This window comes from Euleptes europaea, chromosome 16, assembly GCF_029931775.1.
Source record: "Euleptes europaea isolate rEulEur1 chromosome 16, rEulEur1.hap1, whole genome shotgun sequence".
In the NCBI taxonomy this organism is placed as follows: domain Eukaryota; kingdom Metazoa; phylum Chordata; class Lepidosauria; order Squamata; family Sphaerodactylidae; genus Euleptes; species Euleptes europaea.
The window spans coordinates 40365287-40387935 of record NC_079327.1 but is presented as its reverse complement, the minus strand read 5'-3'; the positions used below and the strand labels follow the sequence as shown (position 1 = coordinate 40387935).

The 22649-nt window shown below is 39.9% G+C and overlaps 1 protein-coding gene across 1 annotated transcript in view; it reads right to left on the bottom strand.

Moving 5' to 3' along the window:
* STS (steroid sulfatase) overlaps positions 1 to 22649 on the bottom strand; it is a 109201-nt gene that overhangs the window by 32739 nt on the left and 53813 nt on the right. Inside the window, exons 7-8 of the mRNA XM_056861862.1 lie at positions 3743 to 3880; positions 1609 to 1768 (exon numbers count right to left, since the gene is read on the bottom strand). Of these exons, the coding sequence (XP_056717840.1) occupies positions 1609 to 1768; positions 3743 to 3880 (298 nt within the window). The remainder of the gene's footprint in view (positions 1 to 1608; positions 1769 to 3742; positions 3881 to 22649) is intronic.

Here is a 22649-nt window from a genome sequence, read left to right as displayed (position 1 = left end):
AGCAATTTTCCCTTTGTCCGTATGCACTGAGTTTGCCTGAACTCAGCTCCTGTCGGCTTTCCCCCCAGGTTCAGTTTAAAAGTTGGTCTGCCACTTTTTTTATATTACGCGCCAGCAGTCTGGTTCCATCCTGATTCAAGTGGAGCCCATCCCTTTTGTATAGGCCCGGTTTGTCCCAAAATGTTGCCCAGTTGCTTACAAATCTAAAGCCCTCTTCCCTGCACCACCGTCTCATCCACACATTGAGACTCACCAACTGTGCCTGCCTAGCTGGTCCTGCACGTGGAACAGGTAGCATTTCTGAGAAAGCTACCTTGGAGGTCCTGGCTTTTAGTCTCCTGCCTAGCAACCTAAATTTGGATTCCAAGACCTCCGGACTACATTTCTCCACATTGTTGGTGTCAACATGCACCACAACCACTGGCTCCTCCCCAGCACTATCTACCAGACTACCTATATGACGGGTAATGTCCGCAACCTTTGCACCAGGCAGGCAAGTCACCATGCGGTCCATGCACCCGCCAGAAACCCAGCTATCTACATTCCTAAGGATTGAATCCCCCACTACAAGAAGCCCCCCTCCTCTCTGAGGCATATCCTCAGTACGAGAGGATATCTGTTCATCCACCAAGGAAGAGGTCCCTTCTAGAGAACCACATTCCCCTACCTCGGTGAGATGGCCTCCTTCCCCAAGGGCTCCATCATCCGTGACTGGCAGGTTGCTGTCACCTTGGCACTGGGATGTGACTATTTCATCTTCGGAGTCCTTAGTCACCTCTCTCTCTGCCTGCCTCAGCTCCTCCAGTTGAGCTACCTTGGCCTCAAAGAAGTGAATTCGCTTCCTGAGAGCCAGGAGCTCCCTGCACCGAGCACACACCCACGACTTCTGTCCAGCAGGCAGACAATCATACATGTGACTCCATGCAGCACACTGGATAGCCCCCCGACCCCTGCTGGCTTTCTACCTTCATAAATGGTATTTTATTTATTAATTAATTATTATATTATTCTTTGGTGTTGTAACCCTGCCTTCTACTCTCTTGCACTCTGCCTGTACCAAATAAGAACTGAATGCTGAAGTTCCTTGCCCTGCAGCTATCTGCTACTAATTCACAGGGATATTCAAATTGCTTGGTACTCCAACTGGATGGAGCGAGTTACTCTGTCAAGATAACAAGATTTTATACTCACTCCACAGATTCCCAGTCACGATTCACAGGCTAAGAGCCACAGGGCAAGAGCCTTGGAATTTAAATGCACACAGCCCCCACCTCTCTCACACAAGCTCCAATCACAACAGCCCCACTTAACAAGGTAACAATCAAGCTTTCAGGCAGCAATCAACCTTAATCACCCACTGGCACAACAACCACAATCCTCTCCCAGCAAACCTCAATTAAATTCTCAGTTTAGTTAGGCTTCCCAGCGTTTAAAAAAGGCAAAGTTTAAACTCACCCCTGCCTGTAGTCCCCAGCTCAGCTCAGCTGAATCAAAATGCAGCCTCTGGCGAGCAGGAGCCTTGGGATTTTATTGGTTATTGGTATATAAGTAAAGTAGTTGTTGCCCAAGTAGAAGGAAAAAAAATAATGGTTTTAGAATATCTCATACCTGTCTTTGGGTAAAGATGCTCCAGCAAGCTTAACTACTGTAGGGAATATATCCATATTGCTTGTTGGCTCATCTATGTGAGTATTTGGCTCAACAACTCCTGGCCAGCGGAGAAGACCAGGCACTCGAATCCCACCTTCCCAATTTGTAGACTTTCCACCTAAAAAAAATTAAAAAATTAGGTCAGTAGTTCAGCAGAAATGGCCTTTTGACCAGAAAGTGTTAGAAATACATTGAAGACTTACAAATGATAGAAATAGCTACTGTTTCTAAAATTGAGAGGATAATATATGCAATAATTTTCTGAAAGCAATATTAGCAAAAATTGTATCCTCTTGGCAATGTAATAGAGGTTAAATTTAGAATCAAGGTGGCAGTAATATGAATTTCTTTTCACTGAGTCTTGGTTGGAGTTAAGAATGCATTACATTCTGATGAGTAAAAATGTTGGATCAAGGCAGTCTTTAATTTCATGTCACTTATCTAAAGTAGAAGAAACCAGAACTTTGAAGTTATAATGTTTTAAAGCAAAATGTAGTATATTACATGCTAGAAATAAAACAGGGAATTGTAAAAAAAAAATGAAATTGACGTTAACTTGGCTGTGTTCAGTTACTTTTACATTACAAATAAGAGGACATATCCAGCATGATGTATATGTTTTATGGTATAACAGGTTGGCTCCTACCATTTACCCACAAATTTCTCTAGCACAAGAACACTTCCTTTTCATTGATGCAAGAGCATTAAGTAAGTGGAATCATTGTGCTGAAGACATACATGTCCCAGCAGAACAAAATGGTAGGACTGATCCAATACGTTGTATGTGGAAATATGTTAAAGATGAAAACGTTAACATATTCATCAGGTGCTCAAGCTTGATAATTTTAGATGCAAAAGTATTTTTATCATCCGAAGCTTTCCGATGATATCCCACTTAGACACCCAATGTCTTTCTGTCCCTAAATACAGGTTTAGTGCCAAAACAGGACTACAGCTGAACATCAATAAGACTTCAAGTAGAGGAGTGGGAAATCGGACTCAGTTCTCCAGATTAGAGTCCACTGCTCTTAACCACTACACCACGCTGGCATAGACAAAAAAGAGGAAACCACAACAGAAATTTGCTTTTCCTTCTACAACTGAGGGAGGGGACAGGCATCTTTGACTGTTGCTGTTCTGTCCCCAAGAACAAAAGAATTCACTTGTAGTTCCCTGATTCAAGATGAACCACTGAATGCTGTATTTTCTTTTACACCTTAAATTGAGGTCATCTTGAACATCACAACCTGAGCTCTCACAGTTTATACAAATGATGTCATTTTTATTCAGCTCAGTCAGCTAGAGCCAGTTTATTCTAAAAGCTTTTATGTTTTATTATTAGTTCTGATCTGGCGGAACATCAGGATAAATGACTGAGTTCAACTTGTAAAGATCTGTCGAGAGCTTTTGAGTGAGGCTAGTACCAATTATTTCTGGGTAGACCCAGCATCATGGATGAAAGGGTTAAGGATTCACACTTACATGTTCATACACTGAAAATACATAATTGAGCATCCGTGGCACAAGCATTATAGTGAATGAAAGTTATGCTCCAATTTCTATGGCCATTTATGCAGGGTCAGTTTTGATGCTCTTGGAGGTAATTTGAAGTCAGGAGTATAGTAAAAGAATTAATCCTCTCCCGCACATGCTGCTGGCCCAATACAAATGGCCTTCTTCTAATAGATGCTATATATGGAACAAAAGCACATTGGATATTTGATCATGGATTTTCCAGGGTTTTGTTTCTGGTTTGATATTTTGAGTCTTAGTTAATGGTAAAGGATAATCTTATTGATGCCCAAGGTCTGACTGTATGCTCAAAGTCTGACAGTAAAGTTTGCTCAATTCCATCAAATTCCATCAAAATTTGTTTTGGCTGAAGAACTCACAATCTGTATAATTTGAAACATTTTGTTTTTGCCAATCCTGCACTGCCTTTTTTCTTCATTTGAGTACATCCTATAATATGGATTGTGTGGGTTGATCAGTGAAAATTTGGCTGTTCTGGACTCTATGGCTAGTGATTTCTTGAAATGTTATGATTCTATAGCATTTGACATGATAATGAGGAACTCTAGATTACTCATACCCTTATAAATTCCATTATAACCACCATGGACCTCTCCATTGACTGATATTTCTTCAATATGTGCTCCTTGGTCTGATGTGAAGTACACAAGAGTCTTCTCACTTAGGTGCCATTGATCTAACACATGGAGAATCTCTCCTTAAAAAATAAGGAAGAAAATATATATATATTAAAATCTTCCACAGCATATAACATCTTATGTAATCATTGTCGTTTTTTTCCAGAGAGTTTCCCCTTTAAAACGTTATTGTATATACTAACTGACATCACGGAAAGAACTCTGAGGATCAATTATAGATAATACTGCCCAAAGAGATAATTGACATACATGATTCTGAATTGCTTTCTGAAGGATAGAATGGAAGGGATCACAGGAAAAGGCTTCTGTATAGAGGCAGTAACTTAGAAGGATTTCTTAACACCAAGGAAACACCACAACAAGGATTTTTAAATCGGTGAAATTCATGAATGCACCAAGCAAGATATGCATGTTGTCTAGAAAATATATATTAAGATTACAAATGATGAGCACTTTAATTGTTAATCAAGTGACATTTTAGTTGATTAATAAATTAGAACAAAGTTTATTTTATTTTAATTTTATTCCATTTATATCCCACCCTCCGACAAATAGTTGGGCTCAGGGCAGCTTCCAACAACAATCACATTCATAATAATTTACAGATTTAAAAAAAAATCAACCACATCATGCACTTATAATAGTAAAATCACTTCTGGTTAGATAAAATCACTTCCCATTTAAAGCACAACATTTGGTTCCATTATCTCAGTGACAATACGGCACTCTCAATGATTGTGGTAACTTCCGGGGGGGGGAGTGTGGAAGAGGGAGATCAAGACACACTTTATTAACTAACTTTTCTAATGTGTGTATGGCCACAATATGGTGGTGAAAAATATAGTGAAAATATACTGTAAAATGAAAAAAAAATCAGAAATATATAGTTCTATGGCATACTATAATTATATAATCATGCATATACACCCAAAATTTAACAATCAAAATCTATCAAATCAGAAGCAGAGGCAATGATACAAAATGTCTACAACTCAACTCATCCCTCTTAAAATATAATAATATTCATATTCACTATTTGCTATTTTCTGATGTACCAAATTGGGAACAATTGGGAACAATGCCCATGCAGAGGTTAGGCAAGTATTATTTATTTATTTATTGTTTACTTGATTTATACCTCATCTTTCTCTTCAGTGTGAACTCAAAGGGGCTTACATCAATCTCTTCTCCTTCATTTTATCCTCAAAACAACCCTGTGAGGTAGGTTAGGCTGAGACTGTGTGACTGGCCCAAGGTCACTCAGCAAGCTTCCATGGTAGTTGGCATTTGAACCTGAGTATCCCAGTTCCTAGTCTGACACTCTAACCACTACACCATGCTAGCTCTCATCTTTACAATAACATGATTGCAATTAAATGCTGTGAAGATGGAAATATATTTTAAAGTGGCATCTACATGTTCATTTCACCTCACAATGTTTTATTACAAATAATTCTTTAATCCTTTTGACATTTACAACATCTTCCATCATTTCTGTTTAATTTATTCCTGCAGCTATCCTATGAAGTCAAAAGATTAAGCTGAGAGTATTTCCAAAAAAATATCAAATAATTGTATATTTGAACAGAGTTCTAAACATAGGCCCAAAGCCCGAATTTTGGTGCACCGTGGAGTCATAAAAGGAAAATTAACTAGATGTGAAATGAGAGATCCATGATCAAGAGCATTCTTTTTAAAAAAAAAAAAGTTTCAAAGGCCCACAAAATGTAGGACAGATATAAGAGTGGTTCTGATGTAGGTTTTGGAAAGGAGGAGGTATAGTACTTTTGTGGTATTTTCATGTTACTAAATCTTCCCTCCACCCCAAATGAATGAGGCCAGATGAGGTGGTTGCATGTCACATTAGATTTTGCAGTGAACCAGCCTATGCCTCAGTTTTCTTGTTGCGGCCCCCACCCTGAAGACAGGGCAGCTCACTCATCTTTTAAAAACGACGTGGCAACTCTCACAATTGACAGGAGAGCTCAGGAGGCCCTATGGGGCATGCTTGGCTTGCTGCTGTGTGTTTAATGACAGCTGTAAAACGAGGGGAGAAGCATGGAGGCAGCAGGGCGGGATGAAGGCAGCTTGAGGAGGCTCTCCATCTTGAGCCGCCGCCGCCCTCCCTCTAAACTGAAAAAAAAGCATACAAGGGCTTGATTTGATGAAATCACTCATGCTGTTTTGAACTAAAATCAGGAAAATCTTCAGATTCAGATGTCTTCATCACATACAGTTTATCCCTAAAGTTACAAAACAAATACTTTAGTAATCAGTCTTTATAAGCCTTTCACTCTTTCTAATCTGTAACCAAAAGAGTTTTCTCAGACACTGTAGCCAAATTCATCCCATTTTGAGTCTACCCTCCAATATATACTAAATTCATGTATTCCTTTGTAGCCATTTTCATGCCTTTTTTTGCATGCCCAAATAAATAAGGTACATTTACTCTTGCTTGACACATACACATTTACCATAATTAATTTCAAGCACAGCCAATGTCCTTTCCTCCTAGCATCTAGATCAGACTACTGCAATGTGCTTTATGTGGGGATGTCCTTGAAGAGTGCGTGGAACTACAATTGGCACAAAGAATCCTGACTGGAGTGGGTCATAAGGACCATACAACTCCAGTGTTATCCCACCTACATTGGCTTTCAGTTTGCTTCTGGGTCCAATTCAAGGTGCTGGTATTGACCTTCAAAGCCCTATTCAGCTTGGGACCAGTATACCTTAAGGACTACTTACTCACTTATGAATCTACCCAACTCATCTTCAGAGGCCATGCTTTGGGTGCCCTTGACTTCATGGGTTAGATGGGTGGCAACCTGAGAAAGGGTATTCTTGGTTATACCACCAAAATTATGGAATTCTTTCCCCAGGGAGATTATACTGTTCCATTATATAATTGTACTACATCAGCGGGTGAAGACTTTTTAAATTCGTCTGGAATTTGTTCACTTATTCTCACTGACTCGCCTTCCTGTTTCATGTGTCTATGTTTGTTTTAATTGTTTTTAATTGTTTTTCTATATATGTTATGAAATTATTTTAAGCTTTTATTGTTAGTAGCCTAAGGGACCTTATGCTGGATGGAAAGTCAGCCTAAACATGTTTTAAATAAATAAAATAAGTAAATACCATTTATCCTGAGATTTTCATTTGCATTTCCAGCCTGCCCCCATCCAAGGGGTGCCAGCTCTGCATTGTTAAACTCCTGGAGATTTGGGGGGTGGTTACTGGAAAAGGGAGGGTGGGGGGGACTTCATGGGGTATAAAGCCATAGAGTCCACCTTCTAAAACAGCCATTTTCTCCAGGACAACTGATCTCTTTTACCTGGAGATCAGCTGTAATTCTGGGAGATCTGCAGCTACTACCTAGAGACTGGCAACCCTATCCCATCCAGCAATCCAGCATACTCTCTCACAGAACAGAGAAAGCCTAATAACTATTTTACATCTCCTTCTGATGGATGTATCCTTATCACATATACTTGTCACAACTCTATTTGTGCCACCATTTCTATTTGTGCCAAGTTCTGTGGAACTTTACATCTCTGGTAGCAAGCAGAATTCACCTGTATGATATAAACCCTCACCTAAAGAGGCAGTAACACCAGGTAGACAGCCAAGAGAATTACAAGGGCAGCTGGATTCAACACCATTAGCACCACAACATTTTAATGCAGCCTCCTGAAGCACCTGAAACCCATTAGAGGTCTTTATACCAAAATTAAAGTTTCCTACTTTGTTTCACAGTAGGGGAGTTCGAAAACTCAAACGGACAGCCTCTTTCCCTACCCCTACTCATATTGCAGCTATACAAAAAAGGAACCTTTAAAAAATCCATCTGATAAGTTGGCAAAACAATAACAGCTAATCTAAAAGAGAAAGAAAGAATAAAGGAATAAGGAAAATCATTCTCAGTCTCTCCGATCAACAACAAGTTTATTTACGGTCAAACACCAGCAACAAATTGATATAGACATATATACGGTAAATAGTTAAATGGTACAGTTATAACACTTAGATAACTTTAATTAAAATTTAGGTTACCTTCTTCTGTTTTATTAAACATGTTTGTGCGCAGAATTTTGCCACCTTAAGGGTGGTCTCATTGGAGCGGTGAGCAAGGAGAAGGTCAGTATAAAAGGAGCTTGTTCTACCTGGGTATTTGGATCAGTCTCTCTAATCATAGTCTCTCTTATCACATTCAGCTGGCTCAGCTGAGGTCAGTGTCTTCACCACCCTCAAAAGAAAGAACAAGAAATAACCACTTATATCTATCATATTTTTCAAGGTCAGTCACTCTGTAAAGAAAAATATAACTTGAAGGAGCTGAAGCCCAATTAAAATAAGCAATTAAAACCAAATAAAGTTAAATCAGTAAATTAGGAAAAACTCTTTTCAAAGCTCAGCTACCGCACAGCAGCAGCTGACCGGATTGGAAGGCCCCAAACAGAATTTATATATGAATTTATCCTTTTGAAATACTTGACTGGATTTTGAGACGTGCTCCTTTGCCCCAGAAAATTGTCCACTTTCAATGTTATTCTGTACATGTGATTTTTGTGCCTCATTCCTCAAGGCTCTACAAAACAGTAGCTGCTGTGCTGGTGTATGTTCACTGATTGCTAAAACTGACTTGAGCTTTTAAGAAATGGGTGCATAATTTACAGAACAATACTTTGCTCCTGTGAGTCATAACTTCAGTAATCAATATGAATGGGTATTTCACATACACCCTTATGGCATGGCATGCATGATCTAAAAGTGACCTTTAAAAAAGAAAATTAGGAATTGGTTTTGAGGGGAATACCTTGTCTATGAACCGACAAACCAACTGAAAACAAAAATCCAGTGGGCTTTTTTGTTACTTAAAAGAAATTGCTGCCAAATTGGCATAAATGCAATGTGCTACCTCCCTTCTCTGGTCTAAAATTCTAAATTTGCTGTTTAGAAAACCCCTGATCAACAATGTTAGCCCATTATATCTCACCCAAAAATGCCAGAGAAATGTAAGAAATATAGGGTTACTAGTTCCCTCTTCACTACCAGCGGGAGGTTTTGGGGGGCACAGCCTGAGGAGGGTGGGGTTTGAAGAGAGGAGGGACTTCAATGCCATAGAGTCCAATTGCCAAAGCAGCCATTTTCTCCAGGGGAACTGATCTCTATGGACTGGAGATCAGTTGTAATAACAGATCTCCAGCTACTACCTGGAAGCTGGCAACCCTAAAGAAACAGCACTTGTGGAAAAAAGGGAGAAGATTTTTGCTTCCCATCTATCAGTGTGGTTGTGTCTGGCTAGCTTCCACCATTAGCAGCAGTAGTTGAAAAAAAGCTTCTTTATCTTATAGAGTAATAAATGTGAAGATGAAGGGGAGGAGACTATGAAGGGACAGGAAGGCTAATTATTAAAATCTGCTTTGGCAACATAAACAAATGGGAATAATTATGAATATAACAAAAATGAACAAATCTTTATAAAAAGAAAACAAAGCAAGCAAATTTCAATTGATTGGGGGGAGGGGGAGGAATAAGCACTCCTTGTACAGGTTGAGTATCCCTTATCCGAAATGCTTGGGACTAGACGAATTTTGGAATTTTTCATATAATGGATACTCAATGGCAGGAGAGCTGGAAGGGGACTTGATTCAGACGGGCTGCCTCCAGGTAAAAGTTGAGGCAGAGGGCAAAGTGCTGCCAAGCTGGGAGACAGACGGCTGGCCTGCATCCTGTCTCATCCTTGTCTGCATCTTCTCCTGCTGCTGCCTCCCTGAGCATCCTGCTACCTGCCCTGGCTGGGGTGTGATGCGGTTGCTAACCTCCTGCCTGGGGTACGATGCAGGTGTGAAGCTCCTGCCTGGGGCTGCGGGCATCCGATTTGCTGCAGCCAGGGGAGGATGGGCAGCACTCCCTCTTTCCCTCTGTCGGCCTCTCCTCCGCTCTCCTCCCTCCTCCCATCTCTGATGCCAGTAGGTTTGGGAGGCTGTGCTGCGCCGGGTCTAGAGGTTTTGGGGGGTGGTTCCCGCTCCTTCCTGTCGGCCTGCCTGCGTGATAGGGGTTGGTCTGCGAGCGCGGATGGTCCCATGGTGGCTTTGGGCACCCTGTACTGGTCTTTTTGCGCCACCCAGGACTCGGAATGTGTCCCGGCTGGGTGACGGCCACATAGGGCTTTTCCTGCTCCTGCAAAAACAGCCTGCAAGAACTTTCGATTAATGGAATATTGTGGTTATCGAATTTCTGGATGAGGGATACTCAGTCGGTAATATCATTTGAAATATGCCTTTATGTCCCACTATAATGTAACAATGACAAAAAGGAGAAGCCAACTTTCTTTACACAAGACTTCAACATACTGTTAGCAACAGTGTGAATATTTACAGAAATATTTGCTTTTTTAAGCCCCAGCATATTTTTATTTTGTGAAAAACCAAAGGAAGTTGCCTGACTTGAAGAATAAACAAAACTGATTTTGATGTTAGCAGCATTAAGAATTTTTTAAAAAAAATATTTATAGAAGCAAAATTTTCTAATTTGTATTTGACATACACAAGCATGCTTTTTTGTTTCTCCTTGGAAATTGGTGTCACAAAAATAAGGTACAATTTGCCTCCTTGCTTCCATATTTGGCACGTGGAGCAGTAAATGATGCATATGTAAGCAAAAAGTTCTGCACTGAATTGTAAGAGAACGTAAATCTAATGGATTTTATGATACTGTTTGTGTTAACAGAAACTATGCAGTAAGCCTAGAAGTATTACTAGATAATAGATATAAAGAACAACCTTAAAGAAAATGAGCACTTGTGAAAAGTACATTATTTTAAATGGTCACACTTCACAGACCTATATTCATAACAAGCTTTACAATCACCACTTATGTGTCTTAAACACACTGTCCATTCAACATAATCTCCAACTGTGATACTTCAAAAACAATACTCCAAGTCTTACTGTACACATGGAAAACTGCTCTCTCTCTCTCAAAAAAAGTAGGTTCCAATATAGCCACCAAAGACTTAAATATTCTTTAGGTGCTAGGTCAAACACTTTACATCTTTCAGACACTAAAAGCATTTATGATGAAGGTTCCAATTTAGAATTTGACAGTATATTGAATAAATTCAATTCTTAAATCCCCCTTTGAAGTGGAAGGTTCAACATCTTCCCTACCCCCTGCCAATCTTGTCATTCACTCTATCTCCAGCCTGTTTTAGTGAGCAGGGCACCTGTTCTGCAAGACATCAGGGGGAGAAAAGAGTAGATGACACAGAGGCCAAAATACAGAATTAACAGCTGATTCACCTCTTTGTGGGAGATGTAAAGATATACTATTAAACTGGTGACTTTATTTGTGAGCACACGGCCTGGCAACCCTATGTGTGAGCCAAATTTATTTTTACTGTACTTAATTAAAAACACCTGCCTATAAGAATACCTTTATTATCATTTGAGTGCTTCCATTATTCCAAGAAGTACTCCTTGCAGTCATTAATGCATTTATGTCAGTTGGATGACCGAACAAGTGGTTGTGCTTTGCAGCCATAATCTTTGCAAATTTTTTACAAATGACGTTTTAAGAAGTGCAGTGCAGCAGCTAGCTGTTCCCTGGCGCAGCTAGCTGTTCCCATGCTTGTGAAATTCTACTTGATGTACTCCAAAGAACTGCGCAGGTAACTGAGACCTAAATGGAAGGCAATGACTGTACCCCTCCTGGGCCACACTCAGACTTGGGAACAGACTCCTCAGAAGACTGTGCTAGGGATCACCCAAAGGGAAGATCATCATCAGACTGGACCCAGTACCCAGACTCTGAGAAGCAGCTGAGGAGCCTGCTCCTGAAACTTCAGCTCTAGAAGAAACTCACCAGACCTCAGGGCAGACCTCAGGGCTTTCCCTGTAGGGCTAGACACTAGACTACCAACTTATAGGTTCTCCTGCCACCTGATGGGAACAATGAAGACAGAAGGCTATGAAGGCAGCACAATGGCAAAGAGGTGCCAAGAGTGCAGTCTATGCTCCTGCTACTGGATCTGGTCACTGCTCTGGTGTACCATTTTGAGACTAACTTTTTTTAAATGTTCTTTAATTTACCACATTGTTTATATTTCTAGAACTCAACAGAATGCCTTAAGAATGGAATCCAAAAAGGGAAAGGTAACAAAAACATGATACAGTTAAAAATAGGTGAGCATCTTATGAACTTCCGCTGACAAAAGAAGCCAGCCATTCAATTCTGAACTTGACTGACAATGGCTGGAAATTAAATAACCCTCAAAAGCTGCAGAAGTAGAGCTTCACTAATAGCTAAAAGATTATCTCTTTGTTACTGCATATAGCCTCTAAAACAAAGTAGTGACATGCTAAAACTTGTTATCATGTAGTGCATCATATTAATGATCAGAAACCACAAGGATACATTCTCTAATATATGCAGCATACATGTGTACCCTTGTGTGCCTTTCCATCTCATCTTGAATTTTGTTTCTTTTTAAAAAATTATGTTAACATTTATTTTTTATTTTTTAAAAAAAACCCTCTTAGAGCACATTTGTGAGGGCAAAGCTCCATAGGAGTTGGAGTGACCCCACGCCAGTGTAAGTACCCTTTTAATCTGGGATAATGGGCACTTATGCCATCCTGAGTGGCACACAATCTGGCACCTGGGTGTCCCACAGTGGCGTGGGCCTCTGCTGCCACGCCAGAACATAAATCCTGGAAGCGGCAGGCTGTGCCATCTTCGGGGGTGTTCCTGGGGTGTTCCAAGGGGTGTTCCAAGGGGCGGAGCTGAAGTTAGTCAGCTTCCTAACCCTTTTTGACCAGGGAATGCCCCCTTGAGCTGTGACATGGCCGCACCACTTTTTTTGGTGGCACAGCCTTGCTGTGTCCAATGGGGCATTTCTCCCTTTTTCTGTAATTTTTTAAAGCTTTTTTATTCTCTGCAGCAGCTGGGAAGGAGGCGGCGTGGCTGTGTGCTCCTGGCCACCACGAATTTACCCACCTCCCCCCAGGAATGGACTGCCTGTTGTGTTCTAAAGGTATAGCTATAGTGAATATATTGGACTAAATGCAAACAAACACTATACAGTCATTATTCTAATATTTATTGTGTCAGCAAGAAAGGCAGACTATAAATAAGGTAAAGAAATAAAAATCTTGAAAATTGAAAAGGGGAAAAGATACACTTCCACAGTACCTCTGTGAATACAACAGATGTCAGAATGATACAGTTATTGAAAATCCACTGAGAAAATGGAATGTGACATTAGAATTCTCCATTGAATGATCTGTAATGGAATATCTTGGAGCAGAGCTTATTATAGGACAGTTCCTTAAGCCTCTCCTCTTTAATTAGTAGTCACATTAAGGGAAATATTATCATTGTTTGACAATGATGTTATTAATAGTACTCAGCTATAAAGTTCACCTATATCTTTCCCTTAAAGCAACTAAGAGAAGCCTTTTGAAATCCTATTCCACCTTTGATTGAAATATGGTAAGATGGCAAATCTGCAGGTGCTGTTTTATGAGAATTCAAAAAGATCTGTGCGGGCGTGGATCTGTGCCGAATTTTTTCAGCATTGTTTGGGTTCGAGTTTATTAACCCAAAACTTTTCAGAAAATCTGGGTTTACACATTTCCCCGAAACTTTTCAGGTTCAATAAACCCAAACCCGAACAATACTGAAAAAAAATTAGTCGACAGCCCTACATAGGTGCTCTATGCCCTCCCTGCCTACAAAGCCATCCCACTTGCAACCTCTTAAAGAACCAGCAATGGGACACACACCTTCTATGCATCTGTAAAGGGGACTGATTGATTTCAGATCTTGGGTTCAAGGAGAAATTGGGCAAAGAAGGATTAAGACAATTTCTTTTAACGATGAGTGAATAATATAAGAAAGTGGTTTGTAAGCATTCTCTGAAAAGACAATATTCAGCACATAAATAACAAGTTGGGTTGGAGCTACAAGTATATTGCATGGCTTGGAACATAGGGGGAGTGCTTGGGAAGGTGCTTACTTTACTTTGAGGAGAGCACTAGGATTGGCAGCAAGAGGGGGTTCATTTTTGGCAGCATAATGAATATAGGGAAGGTTTCAAATTTCTAATCCTTATGGAAAGGGATTAGCATGAGAGGACATAACATGTAAGTTTCCTTTTCTAGTCTGCAAGTGGAAGGTGGCTTGGCAGCTACACACTGTGCCAAGATTAGGAATGTACAAAAAATTGGGATTCGGGTATATTGGATCTGAAAATTTTCAGTATTCCTGAATATTCCCAAATTTTTATACCAGTATGAGGCTGTTTAAATAAAATAAAATAAAGAAAACCTTGGCTCCATTATAGGCTATTGAGAATCTTTCTAGGGCTCGGGGTGGTGGTGGTGCTTTTTAAGATAGAGGCACCAAATTTGCAGCATATTTGCTGGTAACTCTCCTTAGAAGAACCCCCAACTTTGGTAAAGATAGGGTCAATGGGGTCCAATTATATGGACCCCCATTTCTCCTCCATTGGAAACAATGGGGGTGGATGGGGGATCCCTCTTTCAGGGCCCATAAAATTGGACTCCCTGACCCAATCTTTACTAAACTTGGAGGTGTTCTAAGGAGAGTCACCAGCAGCTATGCAGCAAATTTGATTCCTCTAACTTAAAAATAGCCACACACACCCCCAGAGCCCCAGAAAGTTTCCCCATAGGGTATAATGGAGCCGAAGGGGAAATTAAACTTGAAGGCCCTGTGGAGTTTGGCACAAATGTGTTGAAGCACTTTTTTCTTTTAAAGGGGTTTTCTCCCTTTTCTACAGCTGTAGCTGCATATAAAGCTGGCAATCCCAAACTAATTGAGAAAAGGGTAATCCCCCCCAGCTGGGTACAGTTTAAACTGGGTACATTTTAAAAAGCCATTTTTCCAGCCTAAAAAAAGGCCAAATTTTTTTGGTTCAGCTTCACTGAATGAACATCCCTAACCAAGATAATCAAGAGCAGCTATCTTGACCTTACATTGCCACTGTCCAGTGGCAAGTGAATTTGTCACGTGGTAAGGCTTGTCTTCAGCTAGGTCCTGCAAAGCATAGTGGAATGCCAGCCAGATCACTGGTGGACTGGAGGGTGACAGAGAGCAAAGGTGATGAAACCAAAAACTGGTGAAACAAACAAGGAATTGAATATAGCCTGTGAGCTGATTTCTGGTTTCTCCTTCCTAACTATAGTTAATATAAACGGTAGCTTCACATTAAGTCTCAACCAACCCTTCTTAAAGAGGCTATTTTTGTTTCTTGGCTTGTTCCGATGCTCTGTTTAATGTATAAGCTTTCAAGAATGTGTTGCCTACTTCCTTTATGTGCTAGTTGCATACTTATTGAAGTCCACAAGGTTTGGGCACAGATGGATAAGCTCAGCTCCAAACATATCCACAATTTCAGTAGCACATAGATGTATATGAAGTCAAGAATGTTTCACACTTCCCAGAAGCGGTAAAGCTGCTCTCATTGCACCTCACAATTAATGGTAACTATTAAGATTCAGTGAGAAAACAGTTACTGAACAATCTGGAATCTGGGATGCTTATTGTCTTTTAATGCTACCTATTTTGCTTCCCTGCATTTTCCATTCAAGGCATTCCAGAAAGTGAAGCCTGTCTTCACTTTTCACTCTGAGAATGCTGTTATAACCTTGGTTCAGATGCACTTTCTTAGGATTACTATATTCTTTTGGCTGTTGCATCTATCACCTGTAAAATATTTTAGGGTTAACCTGCTATAGAGCTACACTCCAACATAGAAAAGAAAAGAGAAAAAAACCCCAAATATTTGGAATTATCAAATATTATCACACAATATTTACAAATGTGTGTAAAGGAATACAAATCACATATAATGTTTAGGCTTCACAATATTACCATGTTACACAATAGTTACAAAACATGTTTTAAATAAAGACATTGCAATTACAAAAGTACTATCACTGGCATCAAAATGTGAACTCCTTTTTAATTACACCACAGTTTCAAAGCAGATTAATAGCTGTGATCTTGTTTCAATTAATAGTATCTAAACATAATCTTGTTTCTCTCCTCTCTTAACAAGTACCTAGGTTCAAGTCTAGTCAGAAACGTCAACAGAAGTCTTGCAATAAAGCTACAATTCTATAATCAAATGAACATATCATTTTATTATGGTCAGTACTAGCCCATACTGCAATATTGTAGTTCAGAAAAAAAATAGTTCAGAAAGAAATAATACCTTAGGGGACTTTAGAGACTTACTGCCAAATTTCTAAATGGTATCTCTCGATCCTCAAGGTTACTCTGTAATTACAGTTGTGTAATTCAGCACATAGACATATAAGTTTTGCAAAATAAAGTGTCTTTTAAAATTCTCCAATAGTGTCAGCTGTGTATATTATAGTTACCTTCCAGGCTATGGTGCAATCCCCTCTTGTAGAGTTGCTAGTGCATTTCTGTCTCCCAATCCTGTTGGGCTAATGGTGCTGTCCTAAAAAGGTTAGCCTAAACATGCTCAGCTGGGAGAGGGTGATTATTGAGTGTAAACTATCTAATTCAGTTTCCTTAATCTCTTACCCATAAGTAGCATGATGTCTAAAGAGGAACTCAGTCCCCACGGTTCCAGAATTTTTCATTTAAAAATAAATTTGGCTTCCAACTGATGTATTATCACATTATTGTTCTTCTGGTTATCAATCTTTGCTAATATTTGAAAAGTTAAGTCATTTTCTGGATGGTTATTAACTAAATAATATGATAATAACCGGGCTTCCCTCATCTGGTTTCTAATCTTGGATACATGTTTTTATTGCATGTGATGTGAAGCCAAGGTAAATTTTATCACATGGACAGGTGATCATATAAATCACAGATTTTGTGTTGCAATTAGCAAAAAAAGTTAGGACAACATTTAAAGGTAAAATTGGATGTATAACCATCTTAGATTCTAATGCATATCTACATGCTTTGCAATGGCCACACTTATAAAATCCTGTTAATATTGGTGATGGTTTAACTGTCATTGTAAAGTCTGATTGTATAAGGTGATCTTGCAGGTTCTAATTTTTGGTGTAACCAATTAGGAGTGTTTTTTTGCATCCAGGAATTTCAGATACTAGTGGCCAAAAGCTGTGGATAATATTTCTCATTTTAAAACTTAAAGGTGACTATCTAAGACTCATGGCTAAGTTATCCGCCTTTTTTGTGTAATAATATTTGATAATTCCAAATATTTGGTGTTCTTTTCATTTCTACACTGGAGCGTTATCTTCTATTATTCAGTAATGCAAACTCAATTTGTTTGATCGCCTATGCAAATAAAATGATTGAGTGTTATCTTTACCCCATCCCCTCACATTCATGTTATAAAGCTACAGCATAGCAAAGCTAGTCCTGTACTTTCGAGAGAGCAGGGCCCATTAGGGCACTGGCTGCTTCTGAATCATTGTTACAAATGATCCAGGAAGTGGGTGTGGATCTAATTCATCTCAAGAAGGACTGTACTCTACTTCAGAATAAAGATAGCTCCAAATCACAGAATTCACTCATGCAGTTGTGTGTAGCTTCCAGTTTTGAAAATTCTAGGCCATTGCATGCTGGCCCAAACTCTCATCAATTTTCCTCAAGTTCAGTTTGGCTAGTAATGGGTTTTGCTCGATCAAAACTAACATAATGGCAGGTAAAGCAGGGAAACTGGAGAACCTTTCTTTATATTCCATGGTCTTTTTGGCAACATAGGCCTTTTATGCATGGCTGTTTCCCTCGCAATCGCCCCTCTAACAAGTTTGGATCTTTGTTTTGATTTTGCATGCCATTTCTGACTGTCAGAGGTCGCCTCGCTCTCCCCCTGTGTTTTGCCTGCGTTTTTTGGGACCTGTTTTCTCTCGAATTTGAAAACGTGGGGAAATGGAGGGAGAGAATAAGGCGACCTCTGACAGTCAGAAAGGGCATGCATAATCAAAACAAAGTCATTGGAAGGGTGACTGCGAGGGAAACAGCCATGCATAAAAGGCTATAATGAACACAGAGAAGTATTCACATTTCTAATCCTTGTTCTACTGTTCACAAAGTTCTCATTTTGATTGTTTCTCTCTTGCGTAAATATAACTTACGATTATTTATTTTAAGCCATTTTAAATTTCCTAGACCCAAAACCAGTACTATACATATCTACAAGTAAGGATCCATAAGAAAGTTGAGGAAGCAGCCATCCCATTCCCTCCACCTTTGATTCTTCCCCTCTCCCCTTACTTCTCTCACGCTTTCTCCCTCCTGCCACTCCTTTTCTTACTCTCTCTCTACTTCATGCCTGTAACTTTCTCTCTGTTTTTGCTGCCCCATCCCATAACTCTTTTTTTCCCCCATAACCCTCCTGGCTGCCCACCTTCTTCCTCCCCCTCACTGCAGCAGTGGCTCTCCCAGAATGACAACAGATCTCCCAACTACAGTTCCCTTTAGGGTTGTCAGCTGCAGACTGGAAAATTCCTGGAGATTTGGAGGTGGAGGGTGAGCTTTGGGGAGGGAAGCAATCTCATCAGGTTATAATGGCATAGACTCCACCCTCCAAAGCAACCATTTTCTCCAGGGGAACTGATTTCTGTCATATGGATATCAGTTGTAATCCGGGATGATCTCCTAGTTCCACTGGAGGAAATGGCTGCTTTGGAGGATGGAGTCTATGACATTATGCCTTTCTGAGGTCTTTCCCCTCCTCAATCCCCACCCTCCCCTGAAATCTCCAGGAATTTCCCAACCCGCAGTTGGCAACCCTGTCTTCTTCCCACTCAACCACCAATCTATCTCTATCTGCTGCTCTGACTTATGTTTTCTGTCTCCTCCCCCCTTGCAGCCTCTACCTTGGAAAACTACAGTCTTTTTCCACAGTGGGGACTGAAACAGCTTACATTAGTCTCCTCTCCTTTTTTCTCCTCACAACCCTGTGAGGTAGGTTAGATTGAAAGTATGTGACTGGTCCAAAATTACCCAGTCAGCTTCCACAACAAGATGGGGATTGGAACCTGGGTTTCACAGACCGCTCTGAAGCTCTACCTGCTACACCACGCTGGCTTTCATAGGTTGGCTGCTGTTGAACAGCAGCAAACAGCCAGGACTAGGTGAGTCATGCAAGTCAGGTGATATCAAGTCACCCAGTGGTTGCTGTCAGGCCTGGCTCTGATGAGCCTTCTCTCAAAGCCCAAAACATCCCTGGAAAGGGCCTGCCCCCTCCCCATGCATTTTACTGTCAGAAACCAAGCCTTGGAATGTTGTGGTTGCCAGACTCCTAGTATATGTGGATGTAATGTATAAAATGGCCTAATGTTTACGTAAGCAGCTGGGTAAATGATGAAAACTAGCTAATGACAACATAATTCTAAAGCCTCCATAACAATCCAAAAACCCCTGTTTTTGAAACCCAAATGAAAAGTGCATTTCAAAGACTGGAAATAGCTTGGGTCCCTGTACGCTTCTCAAAATGTGTAGTATGATTCTGGCAATGAGAACAATACGCCCATGAAACTGACACAACTATGCCACTGGTTTTGTGGCTGCTATCAAATTGCAAGGAAAATGGGCAACAGAAAATCATGATTTAATACAGGCTTACTGCGGCTAGTCAATTCAGTCCTGGTCATCAGTTATTATTACAGGGGGGAAAATTAATGAAAGCTGAGAGATTGACAACCGTTTTGCAATACTCCTCAGATACGGCACAGTAATGTCTGGAAGTTAAGGCTAGTTGATACAAGAAAGAATACAATCTCAAACAAGTTTATCAATGAAACATGTTCCTGCTTGAGATTCAGTGTGGTATGCTAGTTGGAGTATTGGACTGGCTTGGGAAGACCCATGTTGAAATCCCTGCTCACCAGGGAATTCTTGGGGTGATATTCAGCCGTTCATCATCTTTCAGCTTTACCTACCTCACAGCGTTGTCATGAGGATACAATAAAAATACGTGAAACCATGTACACTGCCTTGAGTTCCTTGGAGGAAGCAAGGGATAAAAATATATATAATAAATATCTCCAACAATTTCTGTAGCTTTATGCATCTCTTGAAATCTATAAGCTGAATTTCTTGTTGCTAATTTCAGGTTCGAAGTAGGAATGAAGACAGACACTCTGTTTGCAATCAAAGCATATCGTTTCCAAGTTCATTATTAAGCATGCATCTAATGCAGAGGTGAAAGGCAGTGTAAAATAATTGTATAAACTGTTTATTGAAAGTAATTTTGGACTTTGCTTCACTGAAACCCTGAATTGAGTTGAAGGTGAACAGAGAGGAGGAATATGAGGGAAACATCACTTTTTATATTGCTGCTTCAGCTTGATTGTTTCAAGTATGAACGTGCTTTCACAGATGATTACTTCAAGAAATGTAGAATAATTCCAGTATAAAGCAGGGTCCTCACAGGACTCCTCTGGAGTCTGTGTACTCTTTGTACAGACAGGAGCATTGATTGCGTTATGCCAACCTTTATGAAGTCACTTGCTTTATGAATTTAAAACAATAAGTGATATTAATTAATGGACACAATTCAGCAGAAAGTGAAACACACTTAGCTCTCATTGATTTCAAATTGGACTAATGTTGTTTTGGATGTTAAAGACATCAGCATGGTTTCTTCAGCAGTCGGCTGTCAATGTCTGAAAAAAGATCTGGGGGAGAAAAATTGGGCAGGCTGTTTTCATATATATGGCCTATGAATTTTTTTTAATGTGAGATTTTTCATGAACATTAGGGGAAAGCATACATTGGCACAACCATTCTGGTGTTCCTAGTGGAAATAAACCAGAATTATTGGATGGCCTGAAAATCATTGCAGGTTTGTAAACTTGGTTCTTAACCCATTGCACACCAAGGACCAGCTGTATTTGGACTGGGCTCCTGAATGGCCTTTTCAAGCGTAGATGCTGCTGAGCACGTGTAGTCCTGGTAACCATAAGACCTTCAGTACCCATGGTCCCAAGTTCCCTAAGATGAATCACATCAGCATGGCACCAAGAGTCAGGACCTTGATGAGACGTTCAGAGTAAAGAGCCCTTCATTCAACCTTTGATTTTTCTGGTGTAACATGAAGTTGTAGAGTAGCATGGAGTTCATTTTCTTCTTTTTCTTATAATTGCACACCAGGGCCTACCTAAGTACCAAGTCTAGAAACCAGTATCTCTCCAACTAAAATTAATCAATAGGAGAAATTTTTCAGTCTGGTACCGACCCTCTCCCACATTTCAGACTCCAGAAGCAACTCTATAAGCAGCATTGTTACTATACCTACAGCCAACAATAGTTCTTTCTCATTGTCCAGTGGTGCTTTGTTTCACACTATGATCTTAGGAGGAAGTTATGAGGTAGCGAAATACCATCTAAATTTGTTTCTCCTCTTCTCATGTTGTAGAATGGTCATGGAATTGCCTTTTCATATTCCCCGGATCTTGATTCCCCGCCCCAACATTATAACCAAATTTTTATGTCATGTAACTCAGCCCACTTTTCAAATATTTTGTGTGGTACTGTTCAGGATCTGATCAATCTCAATCTTTTTGACATACCCAGAGGACGGAAAAAATATTTACTAGATTCATGTGAAACTTTCTTAGATATGGCTATTACCCAGAAGCTCCCAATAAATGTATTCAACCATGTCTACTTAAAACTCTTCCTTTTCTAATTCAAGGAAATGGCAAAATGAACACTTTATTCACCATCCTCAACAACCTACAGGACTTCCACAGGTCGCAGGACCGGAAATACGTCTTACTCGTGCTACATTAAAATCGTTCCTGAAGGTAACAACCATCGAGAAGAGACGATAGAAGGTCCGTGACGAGGTAACTTCCGGAATACTTCCTGGTTTTGCCAACCTAGAGCGTCCGGTAAAACTCGTTGGTACTGTTAACTTTCAAAAGCTATTTTAAGGCTAAATATTAATCTTTTCAGCTTGAAAAAAATATTTAAGCTGGTCAATGAAATACTTCCTACTATTTACATGTAATGGACTCCTGCTAGACGACCATCAATTTCTCGGCTTAGTTACCTATGTAAATGTCTGGAACTTGTCCCTGTTCTGGCTTACTATATAGCCCTGCCTTTACGGAATTAAAGGAAACTTCACAGAATTTAGACATGAAGAAAAAAGTGCAGGACATGTTAGCCAAACAATCTGAGGTGACAGTTAAACAATTAAAACAGATATCAACACAGATGGCTCAACTGATTTCAATGATGACTATTCTTGACCAATCATCACAAACCAATGATCAGAAGTTGGATGTGGTTACAGAAGACATAAAAGATCTCAAGGCTCAAATGATGACTATTAATACAGACGTGCAAGCAATGGATTCTTCTGTCAAAAAAGTTATGGAAGAACACAAGGATACAAAGAAGAAGATAGAAGATCAAGAACGTAACCTGCCTGTGACTAGGAAAACAGATATGCAAGCAATGGACTTTTCAGTTAAAACAGTTATGGAAGGACATAAGAAAACAAAGTAGAAGATAGAAGGTCAAGAAAAACAGATTGAAGCAACACAAAATAATCAGAATACAGTCAAGGATCAATTAGCCATGGAGATGAAGGTCAGAGAAAATTACCTTTGTTTACGTAACCTGGCCGAGGAGATGAGAGAGAATAAAGAGATCCCGTTCTTACATCTGACTGACCGGTTTCAAATGCAGAAGGAAATATTAGATCATGGCTAAAGGATTGGCTCAAATATGACTATTAGATTTGGAAGGCTTCGACAATATAAATGGGTGGCATGGCTATTTACGGTATAATAAAATTAAGATTTAGACATCATTCCGGAATCATAT